The sequence below is a fragment of the Trachypithecus francoisi genome, unplaced genomic scaffold (assembly GCF_009764315.1).
Source record: "Trachypithecus francoisi isolate TF-2019V2 unplaced genomic scaffold, Tfra_2.0 Lachesis_group20, whole genome shotgun sequence".
In the NCBI taxonomy this organism is placed as follows: Eukaryota; Metazoa; Chordata; class Mammalia; order Primates; family Cercopithecidae; genus Trachypithecus; species Trachypithecus francoisi.
In genome coordinates this window covers 19,217,239-19,234,387 of record NW_022681466.1, presented here as the reverse complement: position 1 = coordinate 19,234,387, position 17,149 = coordinate 19,217,239, and the positions used below count along the sequence as shown (strand labels likewise).

Below are 17,149 nucleotides of genomic sequence, written 5' to 3'. Positions count from 1 at the left end.
ATCTTTTTTTACCTTTTTAAAATGGAAGAAATATACCCAAAACTAACATAAACAAAGGATACATCTTGCCAGAGAAATATAGTTTATTGGAAAAACCACCAAGAAATTTTCTTCTATGGAAATACCCAATACAAGAAACAAGAGCCAGGAAGCAGTATGATCAAGAACATGTAATCTGAGGTCTTACAGATTGAAACAGTATTTTGCTAATAAAACACATTCACCTGCCCACAGGAACCAAATGGTTATTCAGCTAAATAACCATGAAAAATACTTTTCTTTTTTCCCCCCCATTAAAACCAAAAGTAAATTCTTCATATCTGGGCCATCTGATCTACGTTAACACCTGGTAAACTACTGAGGCAAGTGACTACTGAAGAGACAGCTTCTGGATTCCTCGTTGTCGGGCACTGAGCAAAGTAGCCATCCATCAGCAGCTTCTTGGGAGGCAGGGCTCACAGCAGGGCTGAGTGAAGGTGGTGAGGTTGAGAGTCTCCAGGCCTGGAGTTGGCTGGCAGGAGTTGAGCAGGAAGCAGGTGGGCACGCAGGGCTGAGGAATGTAGCAGGGTGGGGGACAGTTGTCACAGCAGGTGGGCTCCAGTAACCAAACTGTGTGTGGGCAGGTGCTGGGCAGGCAGACTCCGCAGCGGCAGGATTTGTCGAAGGTGCAGATGGTGGTGGCGGGCCCAGTGGGGACACTGCAGCTGCGAGAGGCACAGCAATCCATGGCAATTGGTGTCTGGTTAGCTTTCAGTGTCTTAGACAGATGAGGTTGGTGAGGTACAAATGTCTCCTCTCTTGTTAGGGATCTTATATACCCTCCCAAGTGGGCATTGGTCCAGCTGGAAGGCTTCCTGTTTTGTTTATGGCACCCTTTTTCAGTGAGATTCTCTAATCTGTTTGGCATTTACATGTCCATTAAGAGTTACCGCTCTTGTTAAGTTAATCATATTTTTGAGTCATTGACTTGTCATTTTTGTCACAAGATCGTCACATTTTTTCTTCACATGTTTCTGGCATACCAAACCTTACATGACTTTTATGGGTAATCAATCCAACTGACAATTCAGCTGTAATTTTGGAGGCCAAACTCTTCTTGTTTTCTCTCTTAATTTAAAATACTGTGGATCACATAATGTGATTTCTAATGACTAATTTCAGAATGAGTAACTCAAATGATGAATTGGACCATTTTCAACTCAATAAAGTCAACAAGAATATGGCTATTTACAGATGAATGTTTCATGTGACTACAGGCATCTCAGATATGTTTGCATTATTTAGTGATATTATAATTCAGGTTCTATTGAGCAAGCAAAGTGGCAGAATGGTACAGGATGAAACTCTTTCTTATTATTTTTTAAAAATCCATAGTGAATTTCTCAAGGTTGTATTATTCTATGGATTGTTTTTTTCTAAAAGAGTCTCTATTCCCAAAGTTACACCAGTCTTGTGGTGAATCAAAGTATAAATTCACTGGAAGGAAGGAAGGATCCACACAGTGGCCGTTCTTTGTTGAATGTACCATCAAAAGAAAACCACCTCAGCCTTGATTCATTTTCATGTGAATGGTGTATGCACTTTAAAATAAGATGAAATAGGAATTAAAAGGAGAAACCTTAAGAGTCACAGAACAACAGTAGATTTTGGCAGGAAATCTGACCCAATGCAATTAGAACTATGGCATTCATAAAAAATCACTTTTTCACTGACTTACTCCCTACTTTGCTTGTTTATTTGTTTTCATATCTTGGATCTTGAACTAGATTGAGATTCCTTTGAGGTATGCCTTAAACAACATTCTTTACTAGTCAGCCAGAAATTGAACCAGGTAATCTCAAATGTGTAAAATTCTAGATTCCAACATCTTCCTACACCTGTCCATGAGCAGCACAAATCCTTTCAGGTAATACTATATAATTTAAATTACATACTTGTTGTGGTAATTTGTTGAGTAAACAGAAAGTAAAGATTCTTGGTAGGTTGTTTCTGATGGCACATTACCAAAAACCAGTAAGATCTATTTAAAAGAGAAGAAAGCTGACTAAAATCATTGGAAAATATCAAATGTCATTCATAGGTAAGCCTTATACGTTATATGTTAAAACAACCAGTTTATCTTTTTTTTCTTTTTAACAACAAAAATAAGTGACACATGTATGCCATCAAATACTATGCAGTCATAAAAAGTAAGGCGATCCTATCCTTTGAAGAAACATGGATGGAGCTGGAGGCTATTATCCTTCGTAAACTAATGCAGAAGCAGAAAATCAAATACTGCGTGTTCTCACTTATAAGTGGTAGCTAAATGATGAGAACACATGGACACATAGAGGGGAATAACAGATGCTGGAAGCTATCAGAGGGTGGAAGGTGGGAGGAGGGACAGGATCAGGAAAAATAACTAATAGGTACCAGGCTTAATACCTGGGTGATGAAATAATCTGTAGAACAAACCCCCACGACACAAGTTTACCTACGTAACAAACCTGCACGTGTACCCCTGAACTTAAAACTTAAAAACAAAAAAAACAGAAAACAACTTTCAAATCATGTTTATTAGCAGGAATTTACAACAAATGCCAAGGGTGTTGAACATCATGCTGTTACCAGATGGTGCCATGCAGTTCTAGGCTTTTGGTGTCCCAAACAAAGAATTGGATGAGACACACACAGCAAAACGAAGCAGCAAAGGTGTATTAAGCACAGTATTACACTCTAAGAGGGGGAGAGTGAACCGACCTCTATGAGATGAGATCAGCCCCCAGCTTGGTGCAGTTTGGGTGTTTTTAATGTGTGTGTGTGTGTGTTTCTCTTCCCAAGGCTGCCTAATCTCTAGCCAGTGTCTGCCTCTTTGATTGACAGGTGTGTTGCTTAGTTACTTTGGTCCCTGTGTGCTTGCACACCACCTCCAGCCCATAATTTTAAGTACATACATGATATGCAGTCCATATGCATAAGCCTGAATGAGCTGATTTTCATACAAGGTCATGTTAAGGATACTTTTTCTCTTTAATGCACATGCTTATCCATGAAGAGTTGCCCCTTACTGGTTTGGTCCTTATCCTGCTCTGGCCATGGGGGCCTTGCTTTCTTCTCTTACTTTTTGTTGTGGCTAGAGTGCAGTGGCATTCTCTGCTCACTGCAGCCTCCACCTCCTGGGTTCAAGTGATTCTCCTACCTCAGACTCCCAAGTAGCTGGGATTACAGGTGCCCATCACCACACCCAGCTAAGTTTTGTATTTTTTGTAGAGCGGGGGGGTTTCACCATGTTGGCCAGGCTGGTCTCGAACTCCTGACCTCAAATGATCCACCTGCTTTGGCCTCCCAAAGTGCCAGGATTACAGGATAAACCACCACGACTGGTCTAACTTCTGCTTCTTATCTTGCTTCTTGCTTACCTGCCCCTTCACCTTGCTTCTGGTCTCTGCTTTTATTCACTCCGCCCTTTATCCAAGTTTTAATTCCCTTTGCTGTTCTCCTGCCTCAATACCTACACTTTACCACTGAAGAACAGAGAATCAAATTCAAGTGGCCTTCCCAGTATATTATAAAATTCAAAGTTAATGAACTAGTATTGAAACCGTCAAGGAAATGTTTAATGTTTACTTACTCTTGACTTACCAGTCTCTCTCATCTAGAAGCCAGTGGCTTGGCAAGTACAATATATGAAGACCCTCTCCCATTCTCTGTGTTCTCTCTGATTTCTCTTTTAAAGTTTATCTTGAAATATTATATAGATTCAGGAGATCTACTCTACAACATGGTGACTATAGTGAATAACCATATACTGCAATGAAAAACGCTGAGAGAATGGATTAAGTGTTCTCACCATAAAAATGATAGCTATGTGATCATGCATATGTTAATCATACAGCACATCACATAAAGTGAAGGCGGGAGTCTCCTAGGTACTTGACCCTCTGTGATCTCGTTCATACTGTTTCTTTAGCTTAAACTGACCTTTCCCAGTTCTCTACTTTCCAAATCCTGTTGATCCCTCAAGATTCAGCCAAACATCCCCTTCATAAAGAAACTTTAGGTGATTCTTCTAGATGTTTGCATCCTTTGCTCTCACAAAATGGGCTGCCTATTCTTCCCTTTCAACCTCATTTCTTTCTGCTATATTTTATAGTTTGTCACTTAAATTTGTTTTCCTCACTCCAATGCAAGGTTTTGGAAGTGGTAATCGTATGTTAGCCTTATTTGTCTTTTTCAAGCACTTAGGACAGTGCCTGAAACAGGGTAGGCATTTGATAAATATTTGTTGCATTGGCTTACATTTCAAATTAGAATTAAAAAGGTGTTTATTTATTTTTATAATGGCCTTTTATAACAGTAACCTTTTATATAAGCAGAGTGATTCATTTTTTGTGTGAATTGCTTTACAGTTGTCAAAACTTTTTTTTTTTTTGAGGCGAAGTTTCGCTCTTGTTGCCCAGAGTACAATGGCGCGATCTCTGCTCACAGCAACCTCTGCCTCCTGGGTTCAAGCCATTCTCCTGCCTCAGCCTCCGGAGTAGATGGGATTACAGGTGTGCACCACCGCACCCGGCTAATTTTGTATTTTTAGCAGAGATGGGGTTTCTCCATGTTGGTCAGGTTGGTCTTGAGCTCCAGACCTCAGGTGATCCACCCGCCTCGGCCTCCCAAAGTGCTGGGATTACAGGCATGAGCCACCGCGCCCAGCCAACATTTTTAAATTCAAAGATTTACTTAAATGAGATGGTGAAAAAAATAGGGGTTAGCTCAATCTTTGAGGTCCTTTCTGTGAGCATGTTGATCTCAAATTGCCAGCTTCACTGCTTTAAGGACACATGTGAGTTTATTTAGAGGCAGGGAAAAAACAAAAATTAAAGTTAGATGCTGACCTTGGCATTTAAAACGACTCTAAGCTTAGAGCCTAATGCATTTCACTATCCTCACAGTTTTCTTCAGGTATCTACGTATGCCTGTGAGGCCTCTTTTTGGCTATGAAATTTATGTTGATGTCATCAGAAAGTGTAATTCTGCTGGATATATTATAAGTTCATGATGCATGTGTCAAGAGTTGTTGGGTAATTATAGCATTAAATGTTGAGGCAGTATGTGGTTTGGGGAGTTGTGGTGTTTATTTAGTTTTGAAGTAAGGAGATCCATGATAGCATTTTTTTTTCCCATTTCGCATTTGAAATCATTGTTTGAAACAGGAAAAGAAAACTTCTGTAAAACTGAAGGCACAGTGCTATAATATTTTCTTCCAAATGGCTTAATTAAAGGCCATTTGCTGAGCAGCCCTTAATGACTACTGAAGGTCCTCAGGGCAATGTGGGCAAAGCTCTTTGGCTAGCAGCAAAGTGGTTCACACTCACAAGGCTGGACGCAGGTGGTGACAGAGAGCCCGCTCAGGGTTGGAGCTGGGTGTCATTTATTGAGCAGGCAACAGGATGGCACATAGGAATCAGGCACGCAGCAGGGCAGGGGACAGGTTTCACAGCAGGTGGGCTGAAGGAGGCTGTTCTCATGAGGGCAGATGCTGGGCAGGCAGACTTCACATTGACAGCTTATGTCAGAGGGACAGATAGTGGTGGCCAGGCCAGTGGGGACGCTGCAGCATCCTTGGAGCTAGGAATCACAGCAAGACATGGTGACAGTGGACCAGGAAAATGTGTTGTTGCAAAGGAAGGCTTTCTTCTACAAAGCTGTCCTCTATGGGTCTTTTATATCCACCTATCTCAGGGAACACAGCTTCTGTCCATCAGAATGTTGGACGGAACATCCTTGTTGCTGTTTGCATAATCCTGTAAAAATAACTCACTAACTTCTTGTGTATCAGACATGGGATGAGCTCTCCTTCAGTTTCATTTAGTTGTGTTGCTACATTCAAACTTGCTTCCTGTTGTAGTTTCAAAATGGTGTCAGTGTAGTTTTCCACTAACTCACATGTAGACACATCCATATTGTATTAGTCAGTTCTCACGCTGCTATAGGGACATACCCGAGACTGGGTAATTTATAAAGGAAATAAGTTTAATGGACTCACAGTAGACCCACCTCGGCCTCCCAAAGTGCTGGGATTACAGGCATGAGCCACTGCGCCCGTCCTCAAGAGCAATTTGAAGGAAAAATGAAATACCGTTTTTTAAATTATTATATTATCAAGAATAAACAATTAGTAACATTAAGGGCAGTTGTTTTACCTTGATTATTGATGCTCATCAGAAAACTGAAAATGTGTTTGAGTTGCCAAACATTCTGCATTTCAATTCAAAGTTAATGATCCAGCCAATATTTCTTCTCTGCTGACACTGCTAATCAGTAAAGTCTGACTTTTTAAAAAAGGTTTGTTCTTACCTTGGAAACATGAATACCTTTTTAAATACTCATTGTATACACTCATTTTATTGTAGACTGTAATCACCACAGAGAAAGCAGAGCTGCTGTGTACAACAAAACATACAATTGACAGGGATAGTAGAGAATATATTGTCAAGTGTCATATACTTTCTCCTGAATAAAGACAGCCACCTATAATCACATTTCTCTTTGACATATTGCTGTCTGTGGAGAAGGCGAGTGCTTTGGTGTAGTGGAAAGAGAAGGGACTTGGGACTTAGTTTGGGGTTTAATTCCGTCTCTCTCCCTTATGATTTACATAACTTTTGCAAGTACTTTAGTCTTTCTCAGCCTGAGTTTCTGCACCTGTTAGTGGCCTTTCTTCACTTGTTAGTGATGCAGGACAGGGGAGCCCCAAAGTGGGGCTTAGCCTGCAAGGGTTCTTAGCTTTGCCCAGGGAAGAATTCAAGGGCAAGCCGGAGGTAGAAAACAGCTTTATTGAAGCAGCAGTGTTATAGCTCCATGACTGCTCCTGCAGAATAGGGCTACCTCTGTAGGCCGAGAGTAGCAGCTCAGGGCAGTTTTGCATATTTACACCTACTTTTAATTAGATGTAGATTAAAGAATGGTTTGTGCAGAAATTTCTGGGGAAGGAGTAGAAACTTTTAGGTCATTGGATCTTTGCCATGGAAAGAGGTGGTAACTCAGGTGTTGCCACGGCAACGGTTAATTGACACGGCATGCTGGTGGACGTGTCTGATTGGAAAGCTGTTTCTGTCCCCATCCTGTTTTAGCTAGCCCTCAGTTTGGTCTGGTATCTGAGCCCCACCTCTGGAGTAGAGTCCCACCTTCTACCTCATTAGTATGCCCAGTAGATATTCACTCAGTGTGAGCTATTCCCAATGAAAGCAGTAAAAGTAATGAGGTAGAATGGGCTTGGTTAGTTGCATGGGGTACTTGTTGCTTAAAATGCTTCTGGATGATCTAGAATCATAGAATGTTAAAACGAAAAGCAACCTTAGAGATGGTCTGATTGACCAACCTATTTTACTGCTTTAACACCTGAGACCCCAAGAACTTAATTGACTTGTTTAGGGCCACAGAAGCAGCTCAAGGCAGAGCCAGGGCTAAAACAACACATCTTCTGGTTTCCAGTTGGGGATTTATAACTAGGCAAGGGCCCGTGAATGCTAAAGACCCATGGTAGTAGTAGAAGGAACTTCGAGTTATTTTCAGTATTAAAAACAAACTCTAAATTTTTATCCCTTACTAGCATGTATGAAAACATGAAACTTCTTTGTTTTTGACTAGAAAAAAGGTAACTTGGCATGGTAACAAAGGTTATTCTATAATAATCCTAAACATTTCATTGATATTTATAAATGTATTTATGAACAAAAATGAAGGAATTATTAAACTTTTTTAAGAAAGCCATTTGGGAAAAATACATATTTCAAGAAATAAAAAGATGCCCAGCCTAAGTATCCATCATCCAATGAGTGGATAAAGAAACTGTAGTATATATATACTACATGTATACATATATACATGAAATACTACTCAGCTGTTAAAGAGAATGAAACAATGTCTTTTGCTGCAATTTGGATGGAGCTAGAGGCCATTATTCTGAGTGAAATGGAGTGGGAAATCACAGGAATTGAAAACAAAAAACCATGTTTTCACTTATAAGTGGAAGCTAAACTAAGTATGCAGATGCATATGGAGTGATATAATGGACTTTAGAGACTCAAAAGGTGGAGGGTGGGAGGGAGGCCAGGAACAAAACACTACACATTAGGTACGATGTATACTCCTTGGGTACGGGTGTACCAAAATCTCAGAATTCACCACCACTGTGTAATTCATCCATGTAACCAGAAACCACTTGTACCCCAAAAGCTACTGAAATAAATAAATAAACAAATAAATAAATATTTTTAAAAGATGCTTTTTGGTGAGAAAGTTGGGAACTGCCATGTGGCAGTAATGGTGAGAGTCTCTCATGTGTAACAGGTTGATGCTGTGGACATGGTGGTTTCCACACTTCAGGACATCTGGTCCTCACAATAATCCTGAGACAAAAGCAAGGCAGAAAGTAATAACAAGCTAACTGAGACTGTAGGAAGCCAAACTATAGGTAGGAAACCACTTTAATAACAGGGAAATTGAGACTGAGAGGGAAGCAATTGGCCCAAAGGCCAAAGGCAAGTCCAAAAGTATATAAATATATATGTGTGTGTGTGTGTGTATACATCTCACCATACCTTTATTTTCTGCAAAGACCTAATTGCACTTAGATTTTTCTAAGATAAATAAGGACATGAATTAGGAATTAGTGGTTATCATAGAAGTTTTGTTCTAATAGAAACTGTGTTTTTGCTCTCAGAATTGTGTGACTATTTCTGGTGTATAGAAAATACTACACTGTGGTCTGATATTTTAAGTATATTTCATTGTCATGATATTATATGTCACTTAGACCAGCAAACTTCTAATCGTGGTCATGACTAATGTAAACCAATGTAAGCCCCATTTGAGGGTGCAATGAATACCCAATAAATGCTGATATTAATTCAAAATGGATTTTTTTTGGAAGACAGCATATATGAAGAAATGGATGTATATGCTTCTCAAAATTGCTTTGCATTTTGAGCTCAGAATTTCAGATGACTGTGACTAGGATGATCAAATTATTTATACACACCAGCACCGTGATCAATTCATTTAGTCAGTTAAGGAAGAAAGAAAAATCAATGTCAGAATCAATGGAAACTAAAATCCAGTATTTTAAAAATATTCTATTAATCTCCAGACTGTAGCATAGTGCTTGCACAGTGGATGTCTTCCAATAATATCTATTAAATAAATATCTATTAAATAAAAAGATTCTATAAAATGAACTACCACATTTTTTACTTTTTTGACCTATCACAAATAACCAGTATCTATTTTTTCGATAAATTCCACTATGAGAGCTCTTATTCTGTTGGGGTAAATCTTGGATAGTGTGTTAACTTGCTGTTCAGGTTTAGGTAGGCATTCCACTTTCCCTAATGGGAAACATGAAAATAAATCATCACAAGGTCACATTTGCTAAGCCAGAATAAAGTTTATTAACAAATAGTCAAAATGGTTATTTCTCAAAGAGTGATGAAATAGCCTAAAAGACAGAAAGGAGGTCTCCAACTGTACCGAAAGGAGCAAAGAATTAAGAAGATTCATCAAGACTTGGCCCCGGGGATTGGGATGGCCTTAGCCTTGATGTAGGCAGCAGTGAGTGCTGAAGCCCGGGTGGTGCAGAGGACACTGGGCAGCCACCTCAGGGAACCTGTGCAGACTTGGCTGGTTAACAGCAGCGGGGCTCGCAGGGACTCTCACTGCCAGGCTGAACATAGGTGGTCAGGTTGATCCCACTCAGGCCGGGAGTCGGGTGACAGTTGTTGAGCAGCCAGCAAGTTGGCACATAGGTATCAGGCTTGCAGCAGGGTGGGGGGCAGGTGTCACAGCAGATGGGCTGAAGGAGGCTGATCTCATGTGGGCAGGTGCTGGGTAGGCAGACTCCACAGCGGCAGCTTTTATCAAAGGAGCAGAAGGTGGTGGCAGGGCCAGTGGGGACGCTGCAGGAGCGGAGAGCACAGCAATCCATAGCAATGGGAGGTGGGTTTTTGTTGAGTCGAGAGGAGTCCTTTGGTGTCTCGATGCTCCTCTCTTCTACCCTGGCTCTTATATACCCATCTCCCTGGGCGTCAGCCTATTACTGAGGGTTTTTTCCCCATGTTTCACTTTATAGCTATCTCCATAAAAACCGTCTAATTACTTAAGTGTTTATTACCTAAGATACACTGCTCACCTCATAAAAGAGATTTAGGTTGTTTTGTTGTCAAATTAGGACTCTTCACATTTCCAGTGTGTCACTACACAAAAAGCTTCATTCCAGTCTTCAAAGGTACCAGGCCATTATCTTCTAATCGTTATACCCTCACTAATAATGGCTTGGTATGCCAGGCATCTGCAAACCTTTCCCACTTCTTTTGTTTACTTTTCAGATGAAGAGGACAAGTAAGCTTTTTGTTTGTTGTTCTACCGGTGACCACAGGTTCTATGTGATCCTTTAGGCCCTTGGCTGAAAAAGTGATATCACATTTTAGATTTATTATTTGTGGCTCCAAGAAATAAATGAAGATGAATGGATAGAATCTATAGAGAAATAGATTTTGGTTTTGTGTAAAGAGGCACTTTTTATAGAGCTGTAACAAATCACTTGTTCTCCATTCCTTTCAAATATGCTGTGAACGATAACTTGGTAAGAACCTGCAGGTGGGAGTGAAGACCTGCATGGGTGACAAAGATGGGTGTCCTTTAAGCTCCATCCAACTGTGTTATAAGTGAAGATTATTTATGACCAAAAATCTAGTTGTATTGGGCCATTCAGAAGCTAAATGGTGCAGTATTTCCCAGACTGAGTTCCGTGAACACCGGTTCCAAGGGACTTGAAAGGGTTCTCTGGTAAATAAGTTTGGGAAAGGCTGAGTTCTTCATTGTTGGGCCTCTCAGAGCCTTTAATGTGCTAAGGTGCTCTACGACTTTTCAATATAGAGATAGAGCATGTATTTTTCTCCAGACTTACTTGACCGTGGACTGCTTTTTGTTTGTTTTCAGAGATTAGCTTTACAGGTCAGTGCTTTATGGAACATACTTGGGGAGATTCAGCAACATCTTACCGCAAGCTTGTCCAACCTGCGGCATAGGCCACATGTGGCCCAGAATGGCATTGAATGTAGCACAGCACAAATTTGTAAACTTTCTTAAAACATTATGAGATTTTTTGTGATTTTTTTTCTTTTTTTTGCTCATCAGCTGTCATTAGTGTTAGTGTTTTTTACGTGTGGCCCAAGACAATTCTTCTTTCAAAGTGGTCCAGGGAAGCCAAAACATCGAACACCCCCGTCTTATTTCCAGGCTCTGTGGTCCAGAATAGAGACATTTCCAAGTTTCATCTAAGCCACTAAAACTCTAAAAATAAAGTTTTAAAAGTAGATGAAGGTAGAAAATTTAGTATGATTTAGAATTACTTTAGAATAGGAAAAATATTGAACTGGTAAAACCTTTAGAAATAGCTTACTTAGAAAGGTTTAAAAACATGTATATATTTTCTTGACCCATTTTTTCAGATAAGGTGGCTCAAGTTCTAAAGACAAGTAGAAAATTGTACAATGCAGAGGAATCAAAAGCCAAATGAGATGCAAATCAACAAGATGATGGATTAAAAAAAATGCTTAGCATGAAACTGCTTTCATTTTAGCCATTTTCTTATTGGAATGATTTTGCAGTTTTGGATTCCTATGCTAGAATTTACATCTCTCTTAGATATTTACATATCAAAATTAGAATTTACATATCAAATGCTCATTGATTGAACACCTGCCGTACGTTGGGCATCATGCAAAAAGTCGCCATAGGCTCCTGCCCTTACAGGGGTCATAGAAAGGAAGAGAAATACAGAGAAGTAAACCAGCAAACAATAACAAAGGATTGTACATTTAGATTTTCCAGGTTATGATATGACAGTTTAGAGATAGAAGCTATAGACTTCACCTGGAAAACTTAGGAAGCCCTTCATAGAAAGAGAACATTTGTTTGGATCTTGAAGGGTGAAAAGGAGCTGAGCAGATTGAAATAAATAGGAAGGAGATTTCAGCCATTAAAACAAAATGCCACAGGGCACTCATGAGAGGACAAAAAGTGTTGCCTGGTTGAAGCATAGATTCTGAATCTGTTGAAATGCAGGTGGAATGATGGGTTAGTGCCACAGTATGAAGAATTTGTACTGTGCTTAGTATCCTACACTTAGGATTTTGAACTTTATCTTGTAGGCAATGGTCATTATCTAAGGGTTGCTGAACAGGTATGTGGCATGACTAGATTTTGGAAATACACTGTAGTTTTTGAGGGGAGGTTCATCATGGTTATCATTGTCACTTACTAAGTATTAGGTAATGTGCTGAGTGCTTTGCATGCTTTGTCTCATACAGTTCTTACAACAACCTTATGATGATGTATGCAATGATATTATCCTTGCCCTTTGACAGACAAGGAACCTGAGGCACAGAGGGGCTAAGTAGCTAGTGAGTGAGTAGCTGGCATTTGAAGCCAAGTAGTGTGGCTTCAGATTTCGTGGCCTTAATCACTGTGCCAGATTCCCTCTTGCTTTAGGGGTATTGTCTGACTACAGTGCAGAGGACCCTCAAGATTGGTTGAGTGTAAGATTGGTAGGAAGGATGGGGCCAGGTCATTGAAGGTCTTGGGACCACAAAGGGAGTTGGGTTTAGAGCTATTTTCATAATCAAAAGACTGCTGTAGAAAGGAGGTAATTTGGAGACAGGGACAATAATTAGGAAGCTATCTGGGTATTCTAGGGGAGTGAGGAGTATCTTAGAAGATATCATAGTTTTGTGGGAATAGAGAAGAGGGACTTATCAGAGATTTCTTATGACATCATTCAGTTTTTAGGGACCACCATATGGGTAGTACATCAGTTTCCACAATAAAATTAGTATTTTTGTTTTTAAGGTAATGGGAACACTAATCCTCTGCTAACACTTTGCATGTATTGGGTGTATACCATGTGTCAGGCACGGTGCTAAGTATTACTGTGTATCTTCTTCCTTATATCTTACAGCCCTTTAAGATCACTATTGGGTACACTGTTACTGTACCCATTTCACAGATGATGAAACCAAGAGCAAGGATATTAAGTAATATTTCTAAAGTCACACCGAATGATGGCTCACCTGATAGCAATCGCTTGCACGAAATCAATATTTTTGTGGAATTAAATTTTATATAATTGTAGATTATGCTCATGTACTTTTTAAATTTATTAATGTCCTCAACAAAATGTCTAAGACTATGCTAGGTGCTAAGTATAGAGCAATAAACAGGTCAGATAAGGTCCTTGTTGTCAAGGTGTTAATTCTAGTGGGAGAAACAGACAATAAAAAAACTAAGAAATGAATAAATAAGAACTCCAGAGAAGTGCCAGGGAGTGTACCTACCTTAATTAGAATGGTCAGAGTGGCTGGACTATAGTGAAGAGAAGGAGTGTAATAGGAAATGAGGTTACAGAAGGTGGCAGGTGGCAAGCTGTGTAGGACTTTTTAGTTGTTCTACACAGTTTAGATTTTACTCTAAGGGTGTTGAAATCCACTGGATGACTTCAAGAAGGGAGTGATAAGATGCGATTTATGTTCAAAGGAAAATGAACTGCAGCAGAGCAAAGTGGAAACTAGCATGACTAGAAAGTGTGAGGATAGACAGTTGATGCTAGTTTTGGATGAACTGTTAAGAGGTGGTAGAGTTTAGAAGCTCCTTTGAAAGTAGAGATGAAAGGTCATGCTGATTGAGAATATGCGTGGAGCCAAGGATCATATCTAGGTGTCAGATTTACTTGTAAAAAAGGCTGCTGTCTGGAGTGATAGGAAAGGGATTGGAGATGAATTTAGTTTGGGACCTACAGACAAAGCATCCTGAAGCCATGAGAGGAAGCCCAGCTGGAGATGAAGATTTGGGAGGCTCCAACATATGGGGAAAATTTTGTTTACTACGATGTGCCTGGACTGAGAATGAGATAGTCACTTTTATATGCATTAGTCATGTTTTGCTGTGAGCCACTTTGTGCCTTACCAACATCCATCTCCCAACAACTCAGTGAATTTCTGGGTGGCTGTTGGGAAACACCTTCCACAGTGGCACCTCCTGAGTCAGCAGGGATGTTAGGAAGCTTCACACCTCAGAAACACTCAATTTTCCTAAAGCCTGTTGGAATTCTTCATCCCTTCACAAAAGCAGGATATAGAAACCTTTCAAGTTTGTCATCCTCATAAAAATGCCTAGTAAGTAAAAACATGTGGTCTTCATTTCCTGAATTGCATGATCTTTGAAACTGCCAATGCATTCCTTTGTAATATAGATTGAAAGAAAGAATGGCTGGTATCAGGACTGTCATTGATATCAATTTATTCTTTGTTTACTTTGCTATTTGCTGAGCATTCACACAAAGGATTCTGGGCTTGGGTTAAATGGTGAACTTTGGGAGTTTTTTCCAGTTGCATCAGATTGTTTCTTTTTTTCCAGTTTGTGGTTATAGTCAAGCCTGATACATCTCTTGCCACCCTTATTAGCTTGCACTAAAAATTACCCCCAAATTGAATTTCTTTTAAATGGAAATAGTGGTGTTTTCCACTTGAGGGCATCTGATAGTCTCTAGAGTTGTCATCTGGCAACATGCAGAGCTGATCTCATAGCTTTCAGTCACGTGGCACATGCAACATTCTTGCAAGTGGTTGCTTAGCCAGCGGGCTGGAAGTGTTACCTATTTTTTCCTGGGAACCCTAGGCTTTCAGTTTAATTCTCATGTGTTATTGTAGGCTGTGGAGTATACAGATAGTAACAGATAATTATATATGATTAATATATAAAAATATGTATTAACTAAATTAATCTGTTTAGGAAAATAGACACTCAATAAAATTTGAGTACCTACTATATGCCAGGCACTGGTGAAATGAAATTTCAAGCTGCCTACTATGTGAAATATTGAGATATTTAAACTTATAATTATTCTAGAGCAAGCTTTGGAATTTTCATCCTTGGAATTATTTTCTAGCAATAGTTGTACTTTACAATTTTATTTTGAATCAGAGACTTTTTCTCAATTGATTACATAAATCTGACTACTGCATTGAATTAAGTAACCACTGTTTTTCCAAAGAACTCCTGTAGTACTCAAAATTTTTTGAAATTAAGATACTTAATTGTTATATATTTAAATATTAGCTGACACTAGGGTTTAAAATATACTTTGAGTTTTTAGCTTATTTTACTAAACATATAGTTGACTATATGAAAAGAGCAAACTCTCATACAGAATTTTCTGTGTAACAGATATTTTAAAAAGTGCATTACATGTATCATGTCATTTAATTCTTACCACAGCCCTATGAGGCTGGTATTAAAGCTATCCTCTCTTTTATAGCTAAAGGAAACTGAGGCATAGAGCAGTTAAGTAAGTTGCTCAAGGTCAATAGCTGGTAAGTGGTGGAATTAAAATCTGAACCAAGGCCATCTGGCTCCAGAGTCTATGTTCTTAGTCACTATACATTAATCTATAATCTCTCTATTATTGATTATCACATTTTTCAAGAGAAAATACATAACTTGGTTTATTTCAACCAATCTCTGTTGAGCACCTGGTATTTGCTTTGTACTGTGCTAGGAGACTTAGGACATTCAAGGACAAGCAGGACATGGTGTACTCTTAAATATCATAGAATTTACTGGGATTCTCAGGGTACACAGGGCTTGAATGCAAGACAGAGGAGTAGGAAAGGCATTCCAGCTGTAAGGAACAGCAGCAGTAAATGCATAGAAGAAGCGGAAAAGAACAAATGGTTGTTAGGAAGCCGTGAATAGTGCAGTGTGTCTAGAGAACCACTGTGTGAGATAAAAGCAAGATGTAGAGTCTTGACCCCAGGATGAGGAGTTTGAACTTGAATTAAGTAGACCCATGGAGAACCACTGGTATATATTTTTCTAAGGCAGGGAAGTTACCTCTTTAACTCCTTCATTTGTAAATATGGCTAATCTTACTATCACATTGATAGGATGTTTAAAAAATACATTAAAGAAAGCATTAAAATGTGCAATGTAGTGCCTGGAACATAGTAAGTCCTCAATAAATGATCCTAATAGGTGTGATGGTTGTTACTAAATAAGCAGAGGGAGGCTGGAGCTTTTTTTTCCCCTGACATTTTCAGGTATTCTTTCTCTTCAACAGTAGGACATCTAAGGCTAAATTTGGGAGTTTAGCTTTTAGGTTTCTCATGCCTGGGAAGCCTGCCTGTTGATAGTCTTCATTATAGTTTTTGTAACCAGTGAAGACCCCACCTCCACAAAGGAAACTGTGCCCCTCGACCTTGCTTTGCTGAAGCCCTGTGAGATCACTGGGAAGCAGTTTGTACGCCTCATGTCCCCTCTACCACGTTGCCTTTTTCAGGATGCAGTCATCACAAATGCCCAGCAGGATTTATTACTCAGAGGGGACTGAAGAAGTGCTCTATCTGCTTGAGCGTAACTTCTTCCTCATTCCATCTTTCTCATTACTCTCTGTGATTTACATGAAGTGATACAATTTATATTTTGATACAGTTAGAAATTTCTTCTGTAGAATAAGATGTGTTGCAACAGCTTGTAATCATAGCTGGTCAGTTTTCCTGAGTGGAAATTTGACTTCTGAGTCCATGAAAAGAGCAGATGAAAAGAGCAGAAAGGAGGAAGATAACATGAGGAAAACGTTCCCACAAATATTAAGCGTGTTTTGATTTTTGAGAGTACACCACGCTCAGTGCTGCAGGTGAAGATTTGAAAGGCTTCAACACACAGATGAAAATTTTGCTTACTATGAAGCACTTGAACTGAGAATGAGATGATCATTTTTGTGTGATTCATTTTATTCAAATGGAATACAACATCACCCTGAGCAATGCTCTTCCTATTTTTAAAGCTATTTTCCACACATGACTATCTGGCTCGTGCTATTCTCTCCACAGCCAAAAGGGCTTTCTGCTCCTGAAGACATACATTTGAATGGAGAAGAGGAATAGAAAATAAAATTTTTTGAGCATGTACTATGTGCCAGGCATATTGCTATTAATAACCTTATTTATTATTCACAGCAATACTGTGACATATTAGAACCCCCATTTGATATACAATACAAAACTGAGCTTCTGGGAATATTTGTCTAAGGTCACAGTGAGTGAGAGTAGATTTGGGA

The 17,149-nt window shown here is 39.4% G+C and overlaps 2 protein-coding genes and 1 long non-coding RNA gene across 3 annotated transcripts in view; 1 reads left to right on the top strand and 2 right to left on the bottom strand.

Annotated features, from left to right (window-relative positions):
* Window positions 1-17,149, top strand: part of LOC117067040 — a 185,729-nt gene that overhangs the window by 97,377 nt on the left and 71,203 nt on the right. The gene's annotated exons all lie outside the window — the stretch shown is intronic.
* LOC117067029 (keratin-associated protein 3-2-like) lies at window positions 66-1,091 on the bottom strand. Its single transcript, XM_033183085.1, has one exon. It carries the CDS (start codon window positions 905-907, stop codon window positions 431-433), a length of 477 nt encoding a protein of 158 aa, XP_033038976.1. The 5' UTR covers window positions 908-1,091; the 3' UTR covers window positions 66-430.
* On the bottom strand, window positions 9,405-10,056 carry LOC117067037 (keratin-associated protein 3-1). Its single transcript, XM_033183093.1, has one exon. The coding sequence runs from the start codon at window positions 9,959-9,961 to the stop codon at window positions 9,662-9,664; it is 300 nt and encodes a 99-aa protein (XP_033038984.1). The 5' UTR covers window positions 9,962-10,056; the 3' UTR covers window positions 9,405-9,661.